The sequence below is a fragment of the Trifolium pratense genome, linkage group LG7 (assembly GCF_020283565.1).
Source record: "Trifolium pratense cultivar HEN17-A07 linkage group LG7, ARS_RC_1.1, whole genome shotgun sequence".
In the NCBI taxonomy this organism is placed as follows: domain Eukaryota; kingdom Viridiplantae; phylum Streptophyta; class Magnoliopsida; order Fabales; family Fabaceae; genus Trifolium; species Trifolium pratense.
This window is the reverse complement of record NC_060065.1, coordinates 2043769-2060419: the sequence shown is the minus strand read 5'-3', so window position 1 is coordinate 2060419 and position 16651 is coordinate 2043769. Positions and strand designations below refer to the sequence as shown.

At 33.0% G+C, this 16651-nt stretch overlaps 2 protein-coding genes across 3 annotated transcripts; both read left to right on the top strand.

Moving 5' to 3' along the window:
- The first annotated feature begins 1400 nt into the window (after positions 1–1400).
- On the top strand, positions 1401–3880 carry LOC123897393 (aldehyde oxidase GLOX-like). The gene is made up of 2 exons (XM_045947997.1): positions 1401–2142; positions 2374–3880. Exons 1-2 carry the CDS (start codon positions 1658–1660, stop codon positions 3572–3574), a joined length of 1686 nt encoding a protein of 561 aa, XP_045803953.1. The 5' UTR covers positions 1401–1657; the 3' UTR covers positions 3575–3880.
- Positions 3881–8969: 5089 nt separating this feature from the next.
- LOC123897395 (protein RCC2 homolog) lies at positions 8970–16308 on the top strand. 2 transcript variants are annotated; one of them, XM_045948000.1, is made up of 16 exons: positions 8970–9428; positions 9581–9642; positions 9738–9805; positions 9905–10026; positions 10280–10385; positions 10506–10557; positions 11236–11353; positions 11431–11461; positions 11551–11574; positions 11728–11852; positions 12233–12314; positions 12516–12638; positions 12726–12779; positions 14668–14737; positions 15188–15221; positions 15638–16308. In XM_045948000.1, exons 1-16 carry the CDS (start codon positions 9233–9235, stop codon positions 15943–15945), a joined length of 1575 nt encoding a protein of 524 aa, XP_045803956.1. In that variant the 5' UTR covers positions 8970–9232; the 3' UTR covers positions 15946–16308. The 2 variants fall into 2 exon arrangements, with proteins under 2 accessions (XP_045803956.1, XP_045803955.1); XM_045947999.1 differs by having other exon boundaries at positions 15635–16308.
- The last annotated feature ends 343 nt before the right edge of the window (positions 16309–16651 follow it).

Sequence of the window (16651 nt, the reverse complement as noted above, 5' to 3'; positions counted from 1 at the left end):
AGGGCTCACAAAAGCACAAAAGAGACTACAGTAAAGAAATAATGGGAGAGGATCCAGATCCACCGTTATTACCATCCAAGAGGGAATAGGTAAAACTGCAAACATAGACTCATGAATGTGTCATGTGTGTTAGGCAATGCTTTAATGCTCGGTAAAGCAAGACATTATATTATATAATCGTAAATGACTCTAAACTTTACTTAACACGTAATCGAACTTTATTACTAGAGATTCATTCTACTGAAAATTGGAAAGTTAAAAAAAAAATAAAAAAAATTATGCCCTTTTTAAAATGTGGTTTGACATATATTGAATTATTTAAAAGTTCATTTTTTAATATTATTTAAGAAACGTGGTAGCAACTAATTCTATTCCACTTACAAAAAAAACTAAGTCTATTCCTAAATAAGTTAAGGAGCGTAATTTTTTATGCAAATTAATGGATTTGTTAAATACTTAATATACTAAGAAGCACACATACATCCCCTATAAAATTATTCTCAAAACGACCATTTAAGAAGTACCTTAAACACATGTGAAAATTGGATATCATGTTTTTTTTTTTTTACAAAAACAAAATGATATTCATTCATTTAAATTGATAAAATACATCAAATATAATCACATAATCAACATCGCTAAAAACGTAAAGGATGAATCTGCGAACAAAATTCACAACATCCAAATTAATATAATACAATTGGATATCTTGTCCATCGGAGTTTTTTTTCTTTCCTAGTATTAGCTCTTTGGTTTCTTGGAGAAAGAGATTTTAGTAGTTTATAGTTTAACCACGAGGTAAGTAAAGTTTAAAAAAAAAAAATATTTTCACCAGTCATGAGGCAAGTAAAGGCCGAACAATCCATTTTAAAATAAACTCATTAACCTCTTGAGTCTAATATCTTAATTAAAATTTATTCTATATCCATAGTGGACACAAAGAACTTAAAGTCGTAATAATCCTTGAAATTTGCAATGGGGTCAAAGACACTAAATACAAAATTAAGTGATTAAACGCAACTAGTTAATAAACTTCTTAAAGACGGATTGTTCGTAAGAATTTGAGTTCAAATAATGAATTTCACGATTTAATATTAAATTTTGCTAACTTTTTAACTGAACTTTGAATTATCAAGATTTTTTCTAGGAATTAGTTGATTAATAAAAAAAATACTAGTTAATTAGAAGAAAAAATCAGATACCAACATAATGTGCCACAAATGATAAATACTTAGATCACTTAATCCTTTAATCCGAATTCGATTCTCGGCCGGTGCGTATTTACTGCAAAAAAAATCCGCTAATAACTAAAAAGAAAACCAAACGGTATTTTATTTTAATAGTGCATTGGCATGATTCATGAAGGAGTAAAAACAAATAAGCTGGCCTATACAAGTTGCAGCAATGCCATTTGTCTAAATTGTTTCAACAAAAACATGACCTTCTTAGAAGGAGAACATTGAACACTGTCCACGCGTGAATGCACTTGCGTGCGAGATAGTAATTACAGTAGTTAATTAGTATTACTATTTCTCCCTCACCCTCACCACCTGTGTGTGTATTTAAAGCCTGGCGTGCAAAGCAGTACCAACACAACGCCATTACATTAAATCCACACCAAAAGCTATCCTTATTCCTAAACCCCCCACAAAACTATATGACTACTCTTTCACTTTTCCCTCTTCTTCTTCTCCCTCTTGTTATTATTATAACAACCACTCTCACCATTCCGTCTCCGGCTGAAGCCAGGGGCGGACAATGGCAGCTCTTACAAAATAACATCGGCGTTGTAGGTATGCACATGCAGTTACTTCACAATGACCGTGTTATCATTTTCGACCGCACAGATTTTGGCTTATCAAACTTATCCTTATCCAATGGGAGATGCCGTAATAATCCACAAGAACAGGTAGTAAAAAATGATTGTACTGCACACTCTCTTGAATACGACGTTGTTTCTAATACATTCCGGCCTCTGTTTATACAAACCAATGTTTGGTGTTCCTCCGGCTCTGTCTCTCCCAACGGTACTCTTATCCAAACCGGAGGTTTCAACGATGGAGACCGTACTGTTAGAACCTTCAATCCATGTCCAAATTGTGATTGGCAAGAATTTAATGCCGGCCTTGCAGCTCGAAGATGGTATGTACTATTAAGATAAGATTATTTAGTGCATTTTGAATTTATGGTACATGTATTTGACTAAATCATCGAGACAACGTGATTTTGTTGAAATTTAAAAATACATGCTAATAACTCATTATAATTTTGTCAAATTCACGATGAAATTTAACTTATGAATTTAATAGTTACTTAAATTTGTTATTAGTCTCATACTCATACATACTAATTAAGTATATCTCTAATTAATAGGTATGCCACCAATCACATGCTTCCAGATGGAAGGCAAATTATTATTGGTGGAAGAAGACAATTCAACTATGAATTTTATCCAAAGAAAGATGCCACAGCAAAAAACATATATAGTCTGCCTTTTCTTGTACAAACAAATGATGCTGGAGCTGAGAACAATCTTTATCCTTTTGTTTTTCTCAATGTAGATGGCAATCTTTTCATCTTTGCAAATAACCGTGCTATTTTGTTTGATTATAACAACAACAATGTTGTTAAAACATACCCTTCAATACCAGGTGGAGAACCCAGGAATTATCCTAGTACAGGTTCAGCTGTTTTGCTTCCTTTAAGAAACTTACAAAAGGCTTCAGTTGAAGCTGAAGTAATGATTTGTGGTGGAGCTCCTAAAGGTTCTTTTCAGAAAACACTGCAGGGAAGTTTTATTGGAGCATTGAATACATGTGCTCGAATTAAAATAACTGACCCCAATCCGAATTGGGTTATGGAAACTATGCCGGGTGGAAGAGTCATGAGTGACATGCTTTTACTTCCTAACGGTGACGTTTTGTTAATTAACGGAGCAGCTATGGGGTCCGCTGGTTGGGAATCGGGTCGAAACCCGATTTTGAACCCGTTTCTTTATAAACCAAATGGTGTTAACGGTTCACGATTTCAATTACAAAACCCGTCTAGTATTCCTCGAATGTACCATTCTACAGCCGTGTTGCTTCGTGATGGTAGGGTCCTTGTTGCTGGTAGCAATCCTCACATTGATTATAAATTTGGAAATGTTTTGTTTCCGACGGAATTGCGTTTAGAAGCCTTTTCACCTTCCTATTTAGAGGCCGGATCCGATGATTTACGTCCTACATTGGTGTTTCCTGTACCCCAATCACAAACAAAATTGAAGTATGGTCAAAAGTTGAAGGTTCGATTTCAGATCAAGGCAAAACTGGTGAAAAATTTAGTGTCGGTGACAATGTTGGCGCCGTCTTTTAATACACATTCTTTCTCGATGAATCAAAGGTTGTTAGTGCTTGATGAAGTGAAACCAACAAACAAAGTGAGTAGTAAAATTGTTGTTGGAAAATCAGCATTGGTGTACCAAGTTGAAGTGACAATACCTAGTTCACCCATTCTTGCACCTCCTGGTTACTATTTATTATTTGTGGTCCATCAAGAAATTCCAAGTCAAGGTGTTTGGGTCCAGTTACTATAATTTTCAAAAGCATTATTATTATCAGTTCTTCTTATTCTTTGTCTAAAATTATTGGTGTAATTCGAATGTCAGTGAACATATTTGTATTGTAGTGTGCATTGAATTTGGCTGGGGGAAATAAAATTCAGAAAGTCATGTAGTATAGGGGCAACATTACCTGCAGAGGGAAATTAAGAGATGGTTATTTAAATTAAATAAATGTGGAGTACTTTTTTTTTCTTGGTAGATATGTGAAGTACTTTTTTAATACAATAAAATAAATATATCATTATATATTCAATAAATACTACAGGTACTAGCTAAGTACTTTTCTTATGGTTCAGAAAAAAAAGTATTTTTTAAAAAAATTATGTTTTTTCTTTTTTTAGGTAGACTTGTGGTTAAAATTTCACCGTTTTCAAATAGGACAAAACTTACATGCATTTCCATACATGCATTTCTTACTTTTCCTCTCACAAAGAGGTAGTTTTTTTTATTAAAAAATAATTTTCTTTTATTTTTTCAAAATAAAAAAACACAAATAACCACCTCTTTGTGAGTGGAAAAGTAAGAAATGCATGTATGGAAATACATGTAAGTTTTGTCCTTTCAAATATATATATATATATATATATATATATATATATATATATATATATAAGTGGGTTATTCAGAATTTGGACATCGACTCCTACATATAAAATGTGATATAAATATCTCTAAGTTAAGTATCATATTCATACTCTCTCAAACAAATGTTTCTCTTTATCACACACTCAAAGAAGGAAATCAATGTCTAAATTTCTTCACCAAACTTAGAGTATCCTCCATATGCTGACTTTTTGACTCATACTTCTCCTCTAGAAGTCGTTCGTGATCTTCTTAAAAATGATGCAATGAGAACTTTCTTTCTTCGTGAATAGTTTTTCTTTTTAGTTTTATTTTTCTTTCTTTTTAGCTTCTTATAAAGAAAATGTTATATTCCTACCAATTGAACTAAATTCATTAAAACAAAAATCTTATTGTTTTTTTTAGTACATAAAACCTTATAATTATTCGGTCCAAAAATAAAAGTATAGTGTGTTTTTTTTTCCGCCTATGTTATTACTTTGCTTGTTGCCACGGTATTGCAAATTTGCAAAGGTCTCTTCGCAAGCAAGTCATGAGTATATTAATTAAAAAAATTAGTATAGCATTTTTGTTGTTGTTATAAAGTGTCTTTTTCTTTGGGGTATAGATTCCCTCCATTGACGGAGAGAAATAGTAAAATCTAGATCATTGAATATAAAAAAAAGAGATATTAAATAAAAAATGAAAGAAAAATATTTAAGGGAGAGATTGAGAAAACATGAAAAATATGTGAGAAAATAAATTGAGGGAATTTATTTCCTTTCTTTGTGTGTATATATGCATAAGTATTTGTACAATTTTATTAAGAGTCTCTTGTTCATCAATAAGTTTATGAATTTCAATTTTAAATTGGTGGCCGAAATTGTTTTATGTTTAAATTGAGTTTAGAGTTTAAGACCATCTCCAATGGTGAGTATTTATATTTTAAGTACTAGTATCTAATAGGTACCACCATTGGAGCAAAACATAAATGAGTACTTATTAGGTACTAGTTCTACAATAAGAAGTAGTACTTATATAATTTTTGTGGGACCCATTTATAATGATGTAAAGTTATTGGAGAAATGTGTTATTAGTGAGACCAATTTAGAACTTTTTAAGATGTGTTGGGTTGGAGAGATTGAGTACCTATTAGGTACTATTAATAAAAAATTATAAATAAGTTATGTGTACATGTGAGGCCCAGTTAAGTACTCAAAGATGAGTTGCTCCATTGTGAATGCTCTAAGCTGTCCAATTTTAAATCAACGATCAAAATTTATTACCATGTAAAATTGCATGAAAATTCAATTGCAATGAATTTGAGTCCGTAATTCTCACAAACTTTAAGTTCTTAATAAATGGTTAACCTCTCCTCCTCCATTTGTACTAAAAACCTTGAGAGCCTTTGCCTTTTTAAGAGCATTGAGTTTTTAAACAACAAAAACTCAAGATAAAAATAACTAAATTAATTTGGGTCTTGTTTTGGACTAGACTTTTGAACTTAGTCAAACTCAATATCACATTTTCCAATACTCATTCTAAGCATCACTTTCTCTCTATATTTTTCTATATTGAATGAAATATTAGTATTCACTATCCACATATTTTTACAGTATTATAATACTATGATATGATTTGATCTCTGATCAATGTTTAGAACCTGAATTTGTTAAGATTGGATACATACTGCACTGCACACTAGCTAGTGTCTGAAATCGCATGATATGCATGTAGAAGGTGAAGAAAAGTGGATTGATAAGATTGGTCTTAGGAGATTGCATCAAAGTCATATGCTTCAACAAACTAATAATGGGCAAAATCGCAAGACCTATGTTATCACGGGTCGTATATATACTATTAACCAAAAAAAGTATCACGGGTCATATTATTGGTTATCTACAAAGATGATATCATTCACGGGGCCTTGCCTTGGACCTCAAGGTAGGGGTGTCCGTAGGTATGTATATGGACCAGTTAGCGATGCGATGGAGTTTCAGCATTCTACTAGTACATTAGTAGTAGTATTGCTATTATTTGCTCTATTCGTTTTATTTTTTTTAATCACCGCTATTCGTTTTCTTATTTAATTTGTCATTTTTAACATCTTTGTTTTTGCCCAAAAAAGAAGAAATCAGGAACAATAGATATGTTGATTGTTGAGATTCGAGTTTGAATATGTGGATTTTCACTTTTCAACATTTAAAAGGTGTAATTTTCGTAAATTAGACTATTTGATACAAAAATAATAATAATAATAATAATATTACATAAGGAAGAAAAACTATCTCATCTAAAGTAAAAAAGTTAATGTTTTTAATGTGTTTTATAACGTTGAAGTTGAAGTCTAAGTTATGAAATGACAATTGGACCTATATTTAGTGGTATCCACATGAAATACTCAGCATAAAAATGTATATTGGTACGAGTATCTTAGCATCGACTATCAGCATAATATATGTTTATATATTTTTTGTCCATTCTAGCTTTCTATTAGTATTTACGCATGAAATATATGTTTGCAGGTATACGGGGACACATACGGAGTACCATACCCAGACTCTAGCGATTGTCATTCATAGTCTAAGTCATTAATTGAACGTGTAACAAAATAATTTTGATTTGTCAATTTAAATCAATCATACATCGCCCCCAAGAAGACAAACTAAACAATGCCGCAACAAAATATCAAAAAACAATGTCGCTTTAAAACGATGAAATAATATAAAAACACGAAAAGAAAATCATATTTGTTGGATTTGAAACCACTTATTTATTTAAAAGGATGAAAAAATTTAAAACGTGACTAAGGTCCAAGTTTTTTTATACCTACTAAAAACGTGAGTGAGACCCAAATAGTAGAAAACATGATTAAACATAATTGGTAGGATTACCAAAATATAACTCCGTAGAATAAAAACGAAACGACGGCTTATGAACATGTTCAATGCCGGAGGAGCTGTTAAGGGACTTGTGTACGAGGATGGTGTTGTCCAGTTAGAGATTAAGGGGTGTTGCACGTTTGGTGTTTATTGTTCTGTTAGACCAACAAGGTGTTTGTTGAAAGACATTGTTGTAGATTTCGAGTATGAAAGTGATTCTGGTTTGTTGAGTTTTGCTATAGATTATTTGCCAAAGGAGGGACATGGTGTTCATCATGTTCAGATTGAGTTATGACTCAGTTAATTGTCTTGTGTTAGATAGTTTAATAGTAGCTTTATGATAACTATTTATGTCTTTTGCTATAATACAGAGAGGTTAAAGAGAAGAGGGTGTTCAAGTTCAATAGTTTGCCAGTTCTTGTGTTTTCACATCCATTTTTTGTAATAGTTGTGATTTATTATTGTATCATTCATTATTGCTGAACCCTCATAGTTGAAGGAACGCATATAAGAATTGTTTGGTACTACCTGTATCAACAAGATGCATCTTCTTTTCGGTAGCTCATTCGATAAGAACTCCACAGTTAAGCGTGCTTGAATTGGAGTGGTCTTTGGATGGGTGACCTTATGAGAAGTTTCCCAAAAAGCGTGCGAAAAGACTCGTGTTGGTTTGTAGGGTCAGTCGACAATGCGTAATGTCTTATGGAATGTTATAATTGGTATCAGAGCAGACCTCTCCCAGTACGATGTGGTTATATATATATATATATATATATATATATATATATATATATATATATATATATATATATATATATATATATATAATGCGAGTGTGAGAGAGAAATCATCTATGAATGAGCAAGCTCCAACCATTTGAAGAAATGCATCTCAAATGATAAAAAAAGGCATCCTAAAGCCCCGACACCTTCGAAGGTGGTACATAACTACATATCATTTGATTCAATTTCGAAATCTAACCTCACGGTCAGTGGATCAAACACTTGTTATTCTTATAAAACGATGGCTCTTTGGCTCGCCACTATAATACAACGAGGGTGTGCCTAGTGGTTTCGTGACGAACAAAAAATGGTTCTCCTCACTGACAAAAGCAACAATTAAGTGAAATAACAAATATCGCGAGCATCCCAAAAATCCAGGCAGCAACGTGTTTTTTGAACATCACCACACCGAAAAAAAACTCAAGCGATTATGATTCCTCAAAAAATCTACATAAGGATATATTTCTCCCTTCAACAAATAGAAAAACATCTGTTGTAAAAAAATAAATAAATAAGGGAAGAACGCATTCACTTCACCATAATAATTAAAATGCGCATCATTCCCCCTCCCATGTGTCATGTGTACGCACAAACATTTTTTTGTCAAGTAGTTTAATAATTACTATAATTTTATCTTTTTAAAGTGAATAAGCTGGAGTGCTAGAGTTCAAACTTCCTTCTTTGCATATTATATACAATGTTCCTACAAATCGAATTATGTTATCAGGGATGTATACACGAACATTTTACTAGTCATTTAAAAAAAAATGATTTATATTTAAGATAAAGATATTAATATTATTTTAATAAAAAAAGGATATACTATTTATTATTCAAGAGTCATGAAAAGAAAATATTCTGAAAACGACTAGTGCACCCAAAATCCAAACTAAATTGCAACATGATATTATTCGTTTTTTCGCTTAATCCAAAAAATATTATTAGTACTAGCAGTACAATCATTTTCATTTTTAATTTCATCCACAACAATACGTGAATTTATTTATTTCAATTAAATAATTTCCATTAATTAAGTAATAAAAATCAATCAATTCAATAATCAATAATTTCCATTAAGTCTCGAAACCCAAAGACAATCCACTCCTTTTTTGCTGTGTCTATAAGTATACTCTTTTTTATTTTCTTATTTCTTATTATTATTGAAGAGCAGTTAGAAAAAATTGAATTAGGGTTTCATCTTCTTCACCCAACTATAGTAGAATAGAGAGTATCTGCGCAAACAAAACCCAGTTCTCTCTTCTCTTCTAATCTTTCCCGCCATTTTCTTCACACTCTCCACACTTCATTTGAATACTAGCCGTTAGATCTGCCATTTCCATATACTTTTTTTTTTTAATTTCCAAAAAAACTTTTTTGACCGTTGCTCTCGCCGGAGTGAACGGGAAATGTCTGCATCCGAAGCTGAGAAGAAGGTCGAGCAAGAAAACGAAGTTCCCAAAGGGGGTGAACTCTTGTTCTGTGGTGCCACGTGTTGGGATATCGTTGGTCGTCGCAAAGGTCCCGCCGAGGGTAACTTGGTCTCTCCTTCTCGCCTCCGTCCTCTCGTTGGCATTGATATTCGTTACGTTGCCTCTGGTTGCGGTAATTTTCTCCTCAAAACATTTTTTTTTTATTTAATTTTTCATAAGCAAAATTAGTATTTTAATTTTTAGTAGTAGGTTATGTTCTGATCTGTGTTTAAAATGTATGTAATTGTTGCTGTGTTGATTTGTTGTGTGTTGAGATGAATGCAGCGTCTTGTCATTGCGTAGCATTGGACGTTGAAGGGCGTTGCTATACATGGGGACGTAATGAGGCATGACTATGAAGTTCTAGTATCGATTTAAAATTTAAAATTTAAATTTTATTGATTTATGATGTGTGTTTCTGATTCATGAGATTATTGTGCAGAAAGGGCAACTGGGTCATGGAGATACCATTCAGCGTGATAGGCCGACTGTGGTGTCTGAACTATCAAAGTGAGTTTGCATACATATGGGATGCTAATGTTTATGTTTTCAATTTAATGGTTAGTTATGCATCTTGTGCTAAATTTTGTTGACGTTTGACTTGTGAAGATACAAAATTGTTCAAGCTGGAGCTGGGAGGAGCCATACGGTAGTTGTTACGGATGATGGAAATTCCCTAGCATTTGGATGGAACAAACATGGACAGCTAGGTTCCGGTTCTGCAAAAACTGGTATGGTTTCCGCGGTATACATTTTAAGGGTGACTTTTGTTTGCTCAATGTGATTCATACTTATCATTGGCTTGGTATAGAATATAGATGTTATGTTAAATATGGTCGATGGAGGGAATGGTATATAATGCAATGGTTACTACACGAGCGTGTAGTAAAGTTACTACACTGACATTTACATTGTCATTTTTTCTTGAATCCCATATAATTTAAAGTGATTATTTGATTTACATCCTTGCTTTGTGTCATGCAGAAATTGAACCATCTCCTGTTCGCTGTGTCGTATCTGAAGTTAAATATGCTACATGTGGTGGTGACTTTACTGTGTGGTTATCTTCAGTCGACGGAGCTTCTATACAGTATGGTTTCTGAAATTTGTATTAAGGTTTCTTGATTCTCTATCCGTGGTAGTGGATATCTGGTCTTGTTTGGATGCAATAGTTGTTAAGTTTGATTTCTTTTATTATTATGACTGCTAGGACTGCTGGTCTTCCACAGTATGGACAACTCGGGCATGGAACAGATAACGAGGTATGGTTGAGGAAGATGTTTGAATTTGATGGTCTTTGTTGTCCTAAGATGTGCATGTCTTCATTGGTTGATCAGATTCTGAGTCCTTGGGGGCTGGTGCCATTGATAATCTTAATTACCACGTTTGAATTTTGATTTATGCTTACCCATTGTTGGGGCCGGCTCATGTTTAAACATAGTCTGTAACACAGATATCTATCCCTGGGTTTAGCAACAAATAATATAAAGATATATAGATATAGAATATTGGACAAGGACAACTGAAACTAATTAATAATCACAAAATGATTAAACAGGTTATGTTTGATTAATGTCACATATAAGTTACCATCCTTTTCTGTCGAGTTTTTGATCATTTGAGTGGAGCTCTTGCATCATTAAGAAGATATGTTAATGCCAACATGAAATATGAGTATCAGGTGATTATCAAGAGATAATGGATCATTTTTTCCTTCTAGAACAATTTTATTTCAATACTGGTAATATGCTCAAATATAAAGTTGTAAATGTCCAAAGTTGACCTTGGGCATGCTTTTATTTTTTAATTTCTGTTCTGTTCACTGTACTTCTAAGTTAAAACTATTTTCTTAGTCAAAAAACTTCTTTTCCATGATAACGTACATTTGTATGTGTGGTGTTGCAAGAAAGATTTACATAATGTTGCATGTGCTTCTGCAGTATAATTCCAAAGACAGTTCTGTAAAATTAGTTTATGAAGCACAGCCACGTCCTCGAGCAATAGCTTCCCTTGCTGGCGAAACCATTGTCAAGGTGGCATGTGGAACAAATCACACAGGTGGTTATTATTTTGAGATATTGATTATCAGACCTTGTATATTACTATTCCTTATTATTTTTGTTTTGTATATGTAGTGGCGGTGGATAAGAATGGCTTTGTCTACACGTGAGTAGTCCTTTAATGTCTTGGCTCAATATATTACTTGCTTTTTGTGTAAATTAAGTTGTAATCTTATGTGTTATTCATGTGTACAGGTGGGGTTATGGTGGTTATGGAAGGTTGGTTCGCAGTTTTCAGATTCGGCTGTCCATGTTCTGTGAATTCCCATGAAATCGCAAATATCAGATCATTCTTTCTCAAAATTGGATTTTCACATTTGGGCCTTACTCCTTTTGTGCTTAACTTTCCAACTAGTTTCTTTAATTCTGTAGGCTAGGACATAGGGAGCAGAAGGATGAATTTGCTCCTCGCCGTGTTGACATTTTTACGAATAGAAATGTTTTGCCTCCTGATGCAATTATCTCAGCTGGTTCTATGAATTCTGCATGTACTGCAGGTTTACATCTCAAACACTTATTCACTGGTCCCGCTTCGCAAAAAATGTTCACTGATATGATGTGCCTCTTTCATGGCTGTATGCTATCTTAATTGTTTCCTTTTTCTGATAATGCATCTGTTATAAACAGATGATACTGATATCACGATGGTTGGCTACCAAATTGCCAAACCCATCCTCTTAAGGAATTTGATGCTCTCATCTATATTAACAGATGTTTTTTTAAGTATAATAACATGATTTGTAAAAGTAGAAGCTGTTCTTTATGTAGAAACCTTAACCGGCCTTTTTTTGTATCCCTTGATCTAAAATATAATTCATTTGTGACTTCAACTATACCTTATTTAACACATTATAATTTGGTTTATTTCTCATTTTAGCTGGAGGGCAATTGTACATGTGGGGCAAAATAAAGAACACTGGTGATGACTGGATGTACCCTAAGCCTCTAATGGATTTAAGGTTGTGCTTGATTCCATGGTTTGAATGATAATTCTTGCTATATATATATATATATATATATATATATATATATATATATATATATATATATATATATATATATATATATATATATATATATATAAAGTAATTCTGGACGAGTTTCCCCCCTTCATTTACTTCACTTTGATTAAAGTATTCTATTTTTATTTTTGTAAATAGCGGTTGGAATATACGATGCATGGATTCAGGGGGTATGCACCATTTTGTTGGGGCTGATTCCTCATGCATAAGTTGGGGTCATGCTCAGAATGGAGAGCTGGGATACGGACCTACTGGACAGAAGTATGTGTATACAACCTTTTTTAGCTAAACAATATTTTTGTTTCTTGATTTTATAATTTTCTAATCCTGTTTGCTCTCGCCCTTTAGGTCTTCAGCTGTACCAAAAAAGGTGGATATACTTGAGGGTATGCGTGTATTGAGGTCAGTGACACATTCAGACATTTTTTAGCAGTGGGCGGCAATTTTTTTTTCTATATAAATTCATTTATTTTTGTTAGTAATATAACATATCATTTCTGAATATTTTTCTCTTTAATTAATATAATAATAAAAAATCTCTCTAAATATAACCTATAGGCAATAGGCAATTAAACAGTCACTCTATCATCTTTCAGCTCTTATGATTTCACTTCTATGCTCTTCAAACTTTATTTGTCAAAGCATACATCGGCCAAAAGTTCGACAGAAGAAAACTCTGAAGGATAACATGAGCAAAATGAAATAACTCCAACTTATCAAATTTAGAAAATGAATCTATTGAGTTTAAGCATGCTACACCATGATAATTCAACTATTGAGTTTGTTGATCAACCTGTCATAGAAAATTAAATTAAAAATGATGCAAGTTATATGCACTCAAATATGTTAGATCACCAACTTAAAAAATGTATACACTAATTTTTCATATAACAATGGATTAGCACGATTTTGAAAACTTAGTGAGGTCAAATGCCCCCACACACATACACAGATTTGTCATTCAATGATGGTAGGTGGTAAGCATCAGTTCATTGATCCTCTTTATCTTGAATTCTTGATGCTTCCACTTTTGAATGTTCGTATTCTGTTTTCCACTTTGAGTATCTTCAATTTATAATTCGAACAATACATTTATGATAAAACAAAAGTTGTTTATTATCATGTCTTAATAGTGACCCATATGCTAACAGAATTCTTAGCTACCTTATTCTCTTACTAACTATTCCTTATATAATGATTAATTCCCCATGCACTCCATACTTGTGGTATTATGAATATTTGAGCAATCAAAATATCGAATGGGTCAGAATATTTGACAACATCTTGATAACAATATTGGTAAATTTGAAACCTTCTATGAAGAGAATGAGATTCTTTACCATGTCCACACAAACACATTCTACAATCTACACAAAACACATTCTTCTCATTAAACTTTTTTTGGTGATTCTTGCGATTACCAAAGTTATCTCTCAAAAGTGCATCATGCCAATCTTTTTTTCATTCCATTTGGTAAATTATACTTGTGTGGACATGGTAAAGAATCTCACTCTCTTCATAGAAGGTTTCAAATTTACCAATATTGTTATCAAGATGTTGTCAAATATTTTGACCTCCTCGACTATTTTGATTGCTCAAATAATAATACCACGAGTATGGAGTGCATGGTGAATTAATCACTATATAAGGTATAGTTAGTAAGAGAATAAGGTAGCTAAGATTCTGTTAGCATATGGGGTCACTCTTGAGTGGTTTGTGGGAAGCACTTGTGCTTTGGAATTGATAGTCTCCACTATCAATTTGTCATCTTATTCTGTTATTTTCCATAACTACTGTTACATTGTAATTGCTTTGATCCATTAATACAATTACAGTGTTAGCTCTTTATAATTCTTTCTGTTTACACTATATCATCATTAGAACCCATCATCAAGTGGCCCACACACATGCACAGATTTGTCATTCAATGATGGTAGGTGGTAAGCATCAGTTCATCGGTCCTCTTTATCTTGAATTCTTGATGCTTCCACTTTTGAATGTTCGTATTCTGTTTTCCATTTTGAGTATCTTCAATTTATAATTCGAACAATACATTTATGATAAAACAAAAGTTGTTTATTATCATGTCTTAATTAAGTGAAATAGTTGCATTCCCTCCCCCCCACCCCACCCCGCAAAATCTCTCAATAAGCTGCCAAAAATAAGCAACTAATTTATCCAAAATAAGTTATTTCAAAGCATATCCACCTTTTTTTCGAAAAAGAATCTTATATACATGACTAACCAAAGTGAGAACTGATTTAAATATTTTTTTCTTTTTCTCAAACAGTGTTGCTTGTGGTTTGGGTCATTCCATGGTTGTCGTCGACAGAGCAAATGTTGCTGATAGACTCGACCAGGTAGCTCTTAAATCTAGCTATTATCTCAGAAGTTCACAAGTTCACGATCAATGCACCAATTTCACAAAGGATTAAAAATGGTCACATATTATGATTTAGGTTATGTTTATGCTGCTCGTTTCATCTGATATATTTTGTTTTAGGCTATATTTGAGTTGCTTGTTCTGAATCTTTGATCACAATGATGGTGCCATGAGCTATTTGTGTTGATTAAAATGAAATCAGTAGATTATTTGTAATGATTTTTTTAGTCTTTCTTCCTTCTTTCATCAGTTCCCATATCCATCTGTTCAACACTTTGAACAGTCTTTATAGAAGCTGTGATTCATATTAATCACAAGTTTGTACATTGCTTAATACACATGAAAGCAAAGCTGCTGTTAAACGTATCTTTTGTATTATATTTTATGATATGACATGTGCAACTCCTAACTTCTCTTTTTTCTGCAGCTTGATACACATGATGGCAAAGCTGCTGGTGAAGGTATGCTGCTTGTTATAGTTCAAGTTTACCTGTTAATAATAATAATTGTCTCGAATGCATCAGATTATATTATCAATTTGTGGATGAATTTTTCTGATCTTTTTGTTGGATGTTTAGAATTCTTTAAGGGTATGTTTGGATGGAGGATTTTGGATTAGAAGGCCTATTTTTCTTTTTAAAATAGGGGGCAATAAAATGTTTCTAAAATAAATTGAGATTAAATTATTATATGATCATCATTTATCATGTTATTCTTTCAATTTTTAAAATGTCAAATATATATCAAAATATAGACTTAGCTCCAAAATTCTCCCCCCTTCGAAACCCTTTGAAATTTGTCTCTCAAATATATCCCAACAGTCTGGAGAGAGTCTAAAGTCTAAACTGGTACTTATTTCGTTGTTTTCTTGCAGCAGGTAATGAGCCCGTGAACAAAACTTCAGTGCCTAAGAAGGCTGCTCCAAAAAAGGGTGCAAAGAAAGCTGACAGCTCAAAGAAGAGGAAAAAAGCAAAAGATTCATCTGACTCCGAAGAAGACCAAGAGGCTGAAGAAAGTGATAACAGTGATGATGAAGTTAACGGTGAGGCTGATGTTAAAACATCACGCGGTGGAAAAAATTCTGGCCGAGGGCGCGGTCGTGGTCGCGCTCCTGCAAATAAAAGCAGTTCTAAATCTTCTCCAGTGAAGCCAACCGGTAAGAGAGGAAGACCCAGAAAGTCATAACTTAGTTTTTAGTTGGAAATTTTGTTCTCTATATACCTAGAGAATCGTAGTAACTCAAAATGTGGTCCAGCTAACTATTTGTGGCAACTTTTCTTCAAACATACATTTAAATTGTAACCCTTTTTTAGGAATGTAGTGGCAAGAAGTGCCCGCGTTGTAAGTTTTGTGTGTGGAGGTGGTATACGGTATACCTTCTTCAGTTTCCATCAGCCCACTGGACGTCAATCTGCTGGGCTGGTGACCTGCTGAGATGTTTATTGATGAAACATGAGGCCTATTATGTTGTTTTATTTTTTAATCCGTGATGTATAACATACTAATTTTTCATTGTCACAACTTAATATTCAGTAGTTGTTTCTTCAATATTAATGTGATGTGATTACATGATTGGAAAAATCTTAGCTAGAGTGGAAAGTGTTCTGTCTTTGGGTCTGCATCCCAAATGAGTCAGGTTCCCCAACAGTGAAGCTATTCAGTTACAGTTACAGATGTGAAATGCTTAATATATATGATTTCGGTAGAGAAATTGTGTTGTTAGTAAGCATCTAAATCATCTAGTACAGTGAAGCTCACCTATTTTTTTTTTTTGACACAAATGAAGCCCCCCTACAAGAGTTTTAGAAGAGAGAATGAGAAGAGAAAGGGATAATTTCTTTAGTTTGGTTTGCAGAGAAATTGCAAAGAGAGAACAAAACATTCCAGTTGA